Genomic DNA, 8,542 nt, shown 5'->3' on the forward strand with positions numbered 1-8,542 from the left:
TGCTTTGTGCTGTCTTTACGACAGTTATTTAGTTTATAATATTTTCGCTTAGTAATTCATTCGATAGTATTTTCTAGTTAGAATTAGAAGTGTTTAAAGTATATTCATTGCATGTAAAATATATCGGCATGCGATGACGTCACATCCGGTTTCGCCGCGTCTTGTGGGAAAGTACCGGTTTGAAATTAGCGCGAGGGTGGGGGCTTACCACGAGGCACACCTGAGCAGAAGTTGTTTTGCAGGCATGAGAAATCACAGTGAAAGCAACGCTGTAAGTTAATAGATAATCGATATATTGAACTAAGATGTTAATGCCGATCCTGTTAGAAGTAACGACGGTCAATAATGTTTATGCTTTCGTTAGTTAAAGAGTTGCGGGTAGTTTGCATGGAAGTGTATTTAAAGTAGTCAATGGAGCAGGTAAACTCTCCCTGTATACTGCACCTTAGTGTAATGTAGTTATAGTCACCTTTGCAAGTATTTACACTTGAAATGTGATATTAAGGAAGGAACAAATACTGTATCAATCTTGTATTGTTTTATCAACAGTTTTCACCATATGTTAATGTGAAGAGTGAACAGTAAATGGTTAATCTTACTGCGATCTGGTTCTTATTGACTGTGGTTTAGCTCGACGTTTAATTCGGCGTTTCGTTACACGCGAAGGAGAACGTTACATGCTTGTTTCCCTGTTCTTCGACTACTCCAGTGGTTGTGAGGTGTATTGGGGTATCCTGCGGTCCTGAAAGGACTTCAGAGAAAGCAAAGTTTCAATGTGGTCATTCAACAGAAGAAAACCTTAAGAAGTGGTCTTTTATTGATTCTGTTATGGTTATTATTGATTTATTGAATGTGCCTGCAAGAAAATGAATCTCAGGGCTGCACATGGTGACATATATGTACTTTGATAATAAATTTACTTTGAACTTTGAAGGTCTCGGCTTGAAACACTGACTGTTTATTCCTTTCTAAGGATGTTTCCTGAACTACTGAGTTCCTCCAGTATTCTGCGTCTGAACCTCATTCAGCTGTGCTAGGCATTAGGCCAGCGTCAGCAAAACTGGTGGACCAGGTTACAGGACTTCTGAAGTGCACCTGTGCCTTGACTGAAGTTGCAGTTGGACTGACTCATGAATCTGAAACCCATTACCTGGACAGTTAGTGGTATTTCTCAGTAGGCAGGCTCCAGGACACTGAGCCAAGTCAGTCCAAATTATTTGGGGTTGATGCTGTGCTCTGCATTCATTAGAACATAGAACCATACAGGCCCTTCAACCCACAATGTTGTCCGTAAACCTTTTATCCTCCTCCAATACAGATCTAATCTTTTCCTTCCATGTAGCCCTCCATTTTTCTATTATCCATTTGCCTATCAAAGAGTCTCAAATGTCCCTAGAGTACCTGCCTCTACCACTACCATGAGTAGTGTGTTCCACATACTCACCATTCTCTGATACCCCCCCTAAATTTTCCATCAATCACCTTGAAATTATTCTCCTTGTATTAGCAATTTCCACCCTTGAAAATGGTAGTGGCTCCCCAAAGTACAGCTCTGTGGAAAGTCCAACAGAAGACCAACACATATCAAACAAGCAAAAGCCCATTGACTATCGATGCCCCTTATGTCACCCCTCACCCTCCTTCACTCCAAAGAGAAAAGCCCTTCGCTCAACCTACTCTCCTAAAACAAATTTTCTAATGCAGGCAGCATCCTGGTAAATCTCTTCTGCAGCTTATACATCCTTTCTATAATGAGGTGACCAGAACTGAACAAAATATTGCAAGTGTGGTCTAACCAAAGTTTTATAGAGCAGCAACATTACCTCATGGCCCTTAAACTCAATCGCCCAACTAATAAGATCTTTCATTTCAAGTCTTTACTTTTTAGTCATGGATCTTAATTTGGACATGGCAGACCTCATACCATTGCTGTCTTTATTTTACAGTGTGCACAAGAAAACCCATAGTGTAGCGATGAAACAAAAGGGCTTTTAACCCATCCAGCCAGGGTAGAGGGAGAGACAGAGGAGTGTCATTCCTCCTCTTTGAAATGTTGCTCAGGGATCATTTACATCCTCCCTGTGACCTTGGAAGTGCAGCACTCCCACGGGGAAGCCGGTGGTTGCCCTGTTCTTGTTTTACGCTCATGTGACTGGGACAGGACTTTGATTCAGAGACTTTGCCCATCAAACTGCAGCTCCGTGAAAAGTCCAACAAAAGGACAAAAGATGAGCAAATGCCCACTGCCTTATTCCCACCCCATTGCTCTACTAATCAGCTGACCACAACATCGTAAAACATAGGAGCAGAATCAGACCATTCGGACCATCACGCCTGTTCCACCATTCAATTATGGCAGATTTATTACCCCTCTCAACCTCATTCTCCTGCCTTCTCCCTGTAACCTTTGACACCCTTACTGATCAAGAAACTATCAACCTCTGCTTTAAATATACCCACAGATTACATATATTAACCACCTTCTGGCTGAAGAAATTCCTCCTCATTGCTGTTTTAAAAGTTCAACCTTGTACTCTGAGGCTCTGCCTTCTGGTCCGACATTCCCCGGCCATTGGAAACGTGCTCTCCGCATACACACTATCTAGGTTTTTCAATATTCAGTAAGTTTCATTTAAACTCCCCCTCCCCCACCATTCTTCTAAACTCCAGTGAGTGCAGGCCCAGAGCCATCAAACGCTTCTCATACTTTAACCCTTTCATTCTAGGATCATTCTTGTGAACTTCCTATCAACCCTCCCCAGCCTACCTTTGTCCTGACCAGACTCAGCGATGAGATGACAGTGGTGGACAGCAGCTTGGGCAACTTCAGCTACCCGTTCCACAATGAAGCTGCCTTCAGTGTCGATGAACACACTCTCCCCACCTTGGCCGCCAAAGCATTCAGGGATCTGTGCATCCACAACTAGTTGGATACTGTACAACATAGAACAAAGCAGGGAGAGGGAGTTTCAGTAATTTGAGCAATCATACATGGGTTGTTCCCACCACTGTGAACTTCCAGCCCATCTCTGCCTCCTTCAAGATCCTGGCACTGTTGGTCCTTGAATAGAGCAACTTCCAGATTGCTATGCATTGCAAGTAAATGCAAGCTCCATTCCTTTGGACTTCGATTACTAACCTGCCTGCCACTATACAGTTCTCCCCAGCAGGAGTCATCAAAGAGCCACATAATTAAAGATTAGTTTTATTTGTCACTTGTACATCAAAACATACAGTAAAAAGCTTCATTTGCATTAACAACTGATACTGTACAAGGATGTGCTGGGGGGGGGGGGGGGGGCAGACCATAAGCGTCACCATGCTTCTGGCGCTAACATTGCATGCCTACAATGTAGAAGGAAACCAGAGCATCTGGAGGAAATCTAAGCAGTCACAGGGAGAACATACAATTTACAATGACTAATTAACCTACCAACCGGTATGTCTTTGGACTGTGGCAAAAAACCAGAACACTGGGAGGAAACCCATGCGGTCATGGGGAGAGTGTATAAACTCCTTACAAGCTGCAATATTTTTCCATGCTGCAGGAGTCTCCGCAATTTGAATGATCTGTACACAAGTTGTCCCTACCACTGCTGGCTTTCCCCCAGGCTCTGCTCCCTGAAGTGTTCTTCTACATACCTTGACACTGTCTTATCCCTCCTTGTTCAATCTCTTCCAACCTATGTTCGTGACACTTCTCATGCTTTGAATTTTTTCAATGTTTTTAAGTTCCCTGGCCCCCACTGTCTTTCAGCTCTGTATCACTTTTGCCAATCACCTTTCCAGCTCTTAGCTTTATCCCCCCCCCCTCCAGTCTTCTCCTATCATATCCCATTTCCCCCTCCCCCCACTACTTTCAAATCTCTTACTATCTTTCCTTTCGGTTAGTCCTGACGAAGGGTCTCGGCCTGAAACGTCGACAGCGCTTCTCACTATAGATGCTGCCTGGCCTGCTGTGTTCCACCAGCATTTTGTGTGTGTTGTTGTTTGAATTTCCAGCATCTGCAGATTTCCTCGTGTTTACCCTTAAGTGTTGGTTGTTCAATAGAGTGACTTCTAGTTAGCCGATCATTGTGGGTAAACATTCCTTTCGGAACTAGATTACTGCTCTGCCAGCCAACACAGTCTCCCCCGCAGGAGTCACCGAACAGCCACATGAAGCAGAAACCCTTGCTGAAAGTCACCAGCAGCCGAACCAAAAAGCTGGGCTCAAGCAGGTGAAAACAACCACCTTCTACCTGATCTAATTTTGGAATTTGCAAATATTTTGTACAAAAAAAGTGCATGCATATTTTATGTTAATTTTATGTTAAATTTACTTGCGGCATGGTAGCACAGCGCTTTGCACAACACTCTACAGCGCTGCAACGGGTTTCAATTCCTACTGTTATCTAGAAGGAGTTTTCATGTTCTCCCGTGACCATGCGGGGCTCCTCCAGGCACTCCAGCTTCCACCAACATCGCAAAGACGTACAGGTTAGCATTAGTAAGTTGTGGACATGCTGTGTTGGTACTGGAATCGTGATGACATTGTGGTATTTTTCCCAGCACATCCTCTGAGTATGCTGGTCATTAACATAAACACATTTCACTGTATGGACGTTTAGATGTACATAAATAAAACTAATATTTAAAGCTAATCTTTAATTCATGTTCTTCCTGCAAATATATATCTGATGTGCCTGTGATGTTGCTGCATACAAGTTGTTCATACATGCCCCTGTGCCTAAATTAACTTGTTCATATGACAATAAACTCGATGCTCCAGATGCCGACACTTTCAGAGCACAGCAAATGTGCCACACGGAGGTGAGGAACAGGTTATTTCAAAATACAACAAGGGCACTGGATATAAATGAATGGACAATTCCTACAAAATGGCACGAGTACCAGCGTGGAGTTACACTGGTGAGGAGCAATTTCCTATAGGACACTGCAATACCACACAGAGTTCCACAAGCGACAAGCAGGTTCGTACCTTAGCTGGGTTTTACCGATACCAGGAGCCCCGCAGATCTCCGTAACCTTGGCTACAGGCACCCCTCCGCCAAGAATTTCATCCAGGGCTGAGCTGAAGGTGATTATGGAGCCCTGAGCGTGCTCCTCCTTCAGCAGTTCCAGGGCCGTGCATTTCCGAAAAGTCGGCAACCCAGCACTCTGCTGGGATTCCTCTCCAGAGCTCTTGCGCCTCACGATCTGTAAGACCTCCAACGCCTCCTCTTTGGAGATGCCCACCTCTAAACAGTAACGATAAGGAACAGAGATTAAAACTCCTAAAAAATATCAGGAAACACTTTTCGCTACCGTTTCGCCAGTACAGTGCGCACAAGAGCAGTTCTCTTTGTTTGCAGATGATACCGCTCAACTTTCAATCGATTGTCTTATTTGCTCTAGGTGGGTTCATGTAGGAAAACTCGGTGTTTGACTCATTTAGATACAACTCTGTTGCTACACTTCCACTTCGAGTGGATGGCTGCCGATGCGCATGATGATATCATGCTCCCACCCAAAGCAAGAAACGGCCAATGAAAGGTCTTAACCCAAACAGTTACGCACAAGAAAATCTGCAGATGCTGAAAATCTTCAGCAACGAATACAGAACACTGGAGAAGCTCAACCAGTCAGGCGGCGTCTGTGGAGAGGTTTGAACAGTTGACGTTTTGGGCCGAGACCCTTCACCGGGTCAACGAATAAGGCCCGAACCGTCGATTGTTTATTCTTCTCCATAAATGTTGCCCGACTTGCTGATCCTCCAGCACTTCATGAGTGCAACAGCCTCCATGTTATCCGATCTACTAATGGCTTTCAAGATTTTGTATCTTCTATCAGACTTACAGCATTCTCGCTACGTTGCTTGTTCCTACTCTCGATGATTTCGGTAGAGTGCTCTACCCTTATTGCCGCCCCTGCCCCTGCCCGTGGCGCTTCACGGCCCATACCTTTGCTGAGCTCGGTCGCTCTCACGGCGGCCACGTCCTCAGCGCTCTGAAAGCCGCAGGCAATGAGCTTGGCCCTGAGAGCTGGAGGAAGTGGGAAACTACCCAGGTCCCTCTGCATTTTCAGTGTGTATCGACCGGCAACATCAACACGGCCATATCCGTAGCGATGTCTTCATTGTTCGGCCCATCCTCCCCCTCCGTCCCGGCAGCTTTCCCGCCCGCACGCGGAACCACCTAGCGGCCGTTTATGGGAACGGCGGGTGTTTAAAGGGGCAGCGAGGAGGGAGGTGTGGCTCAACACATTGGCTGCTGCAGTTACGATAGGGTAACTTTATTCCATGATATCACATTTCTACTGTTCAGCCCTTTGCTTTTCCCGCTTTCTCAGGCTTAGAACCTTGCCCTCCACAACCTTCCTGCCTTCCCCCCTCACCTGTTTCACCTAGCACCTGTGCCAGGTCTCGTTCCTCTCCCCATCCATTCTGGTTTCTGCCCCTTTCCTTCACAATCCAGATGAAGGGGCCAAGCCCAAAACATTTCCTCCATGGATGCTGCCTGACCTGCTGACTTCTTCCTACAGTTTGTGTGTGTTGATCCAGATTTCCAACATCTGCAGTCTTTTTTATGTCTCCTGAGGATCTGGTGTTGCATCTGGAGGGAAATTTATCATCTTGGAGAGACAGGCAATTAATGTTTCAGGGTCTACTACCTTTTTATCAGATGTAGGAAAAGTTAGACTAAAACACACAATAAATTGCAGAGCAACACACATACTTGATCAGAAAAGTACACTGGCAGACAATAGACAATAGGTGCAGAAGTAGACCATTCGGCCCCTCGAGTCTGCACCGCCATTCTGAGATCATGGCTGATCATTCACTATCAATACCCAGTCCCTGCCTTGTCCCCATATCCCTTGATTCCCCTATCCATCAGATATCTATCTAGCTCCTTCTTGAAAGGAGTTGGGGGTAAAAGTATACGGGTAACATGAGGGGGAATTTGTTTACTCAGAGAGTGGTAGCTGTGTGGAATGAGCTTCCAGTAGAAGTGGTAGAGGCAGGTTGGGTATTGTCATTCAAAGTAAAATTGGATAGATATATGGACAGGAAAGGGACGGAGGGTTATGGGCTGAGTGCGGGTCAGTGGGACTAGGTGAATGTTTGCGTGTTGTGATTGTTACATGGTTATATGATAGATTTTTATGTCTTTACACTGTACTGCTGTGATAAAAGACAGAATTTCACACCATAGGCCAGATGTAATAAACCCAATCCCGATAGCCGTATGACATCAAACCTACAGTGTTCCAGAATGAACCCACATCTCGGCCCCTTCTCCGGAGTGGGATCTCCCAGTACCTGCCAGTATCCACAGGAGCTTCTCTGACTTTCCATCGGAGTGTAGCATCCTCACAGTTATCCCAGTCTGTCAGCTCGCTCCAGTTCCTTCTGCAGGCAGAATTCCGGCTGTGCAGAATTCCCAGTTCCAGGGCTGGAAAAACCGGTCCGTGGACACGCAGGGATGACAGCAGAACAGCAATGGCTGAGATTTCTGGAAGCAATTTCAAAGGCACAAGATACGTACATCCCAAAGAAGGAGAAGTATTCTAAAGGAAAGATGATACAATCGTGACTAACAAGAGGAAGCGAAGCCAAAGAGAGTGCATATAACAGAGCAAAAAATTAGTGGGAAGTTAAAAGCATTGGCAAGCTTTTAAAATCCATCAGAAGGCAACTAAAAATTCATTAAGAAGGTAAAGATGAAATATGAAAGCAAACTAGCCAATAATATTAAAGAAGGTACCAAAAGTTTATTCAAAAAATAGTGTAAAAGAGAGGTGAAAATGGATATCAAGCTGCTGGAAAACGATGCTGGAGAGGTTGTACAGGATTCCCTAAAGGTTAATTCACAGTTTGACTCTGTAGTGAGGAAGGCAAATGCAATGTTGCATTCATTTCGTGAGGACTAAAATATAAAAGCAAGTATGTAACGTTGAGTCTTTATAAAGCACTGGTGAGGCCTCACAGAGTACTATGAGCAGTTTTGGGCCCCTTATCTTAGAAAGGTTATGCTGTATCTGGATAGGGTTCCAAGATTGAATGGCTTGTCATATGAAGAGCATTTGATGGCTCTGTGCCCACATTCACTAGAATTCCGAAGAATGAGCGGTGACCTCATTGAAATCTATCAAATGATTAAAGGCCTTGATAAGAGTGGATGTGGAGAGGATGCTTCTTATGATGGGAGAGTCCAAGACCAGAGGACATAGCCTCAGAATAGAAGGGCGTCCTTTTAGAACAAAGATGAGGAGGAAGTTCTTTAACCAGAGACTGATGAATCTGTGGAATTCCTTGCAGCTGTGGAGACCAAGTCTTCATGGAGGAAGAGCCAAAGTACATTCACCCTAGTTGTGGCCTTCATGATATTATACACCTCTTGCCTTCCTTTGCCCCAGGGAATAGTGTCCTAGCTTGTCCAACCTCTCCCTATAACTTAGTTTCTCAAGTCCTGGCAGTATCCTTGTCGTTCTTCACTGCACTCTTTCCAGTTTAATAATATCTTTCTTATAGCAGAGTGACCAAACTGAACACAAAATT

The 8,542-nt window shown here is 44.8% G+C and overlaps 1 protein-coding gene across 2 annotated transcripts in view; it reads right to left on the minus strand.

Annotated features, from left to right (window-relative positions):
• The window catches only part of rad51c (RAD51 paralog C), a 32,538-nt gene extending 26,378 nt beyond the window's left edge, over nucleotides 1–6,160 (minus strand). For both annotated transcript variants that reach the window (XM_059973601.1, XM_059973600.1), the window contains exons 1-3: nucleotides 5,943–6,160; nucleotides 4,982–5,240; nucleotides 2,768–2,934 (exon numbers count right to left, since the gene is read on the minus strand). In XM_059973601.1, coding sequence (XP_059829584.1) covers nucleotides 2,768–2,934; nucleotides 4,982–5,240; nucleotides 5,943–6,060 — 544 coding nt within the window. In that variant the 5' untranslated portion in view covers nucleotides 6,061–6,160. The remainder of the gene's footprint in view (nucleotides 1–2,767; nucleotides 2,935–4,981; nucleotides 5,241–5,942) is intronic.
• Nucleotides 6,161–8,542: the final 2,382 nt, after the last annotated feature.

Source organism: Hypanus sabinus, chromosome 6 (assembly GCF_030144855.1).
Source record: "Hypanus sabinus isolate sHypSab1 chromosome 6, sHypSab1.hap1, whole genome shotgun sequence".
In the NCBI taxonomy this organism is placed as follows: domain Eukaryota; kingdom Metazoa; phylum Chordata; class Chondrichthyes; order Myliobatiformes; family Dasyatidae; genus Hypanus; species Hypanus sabinus.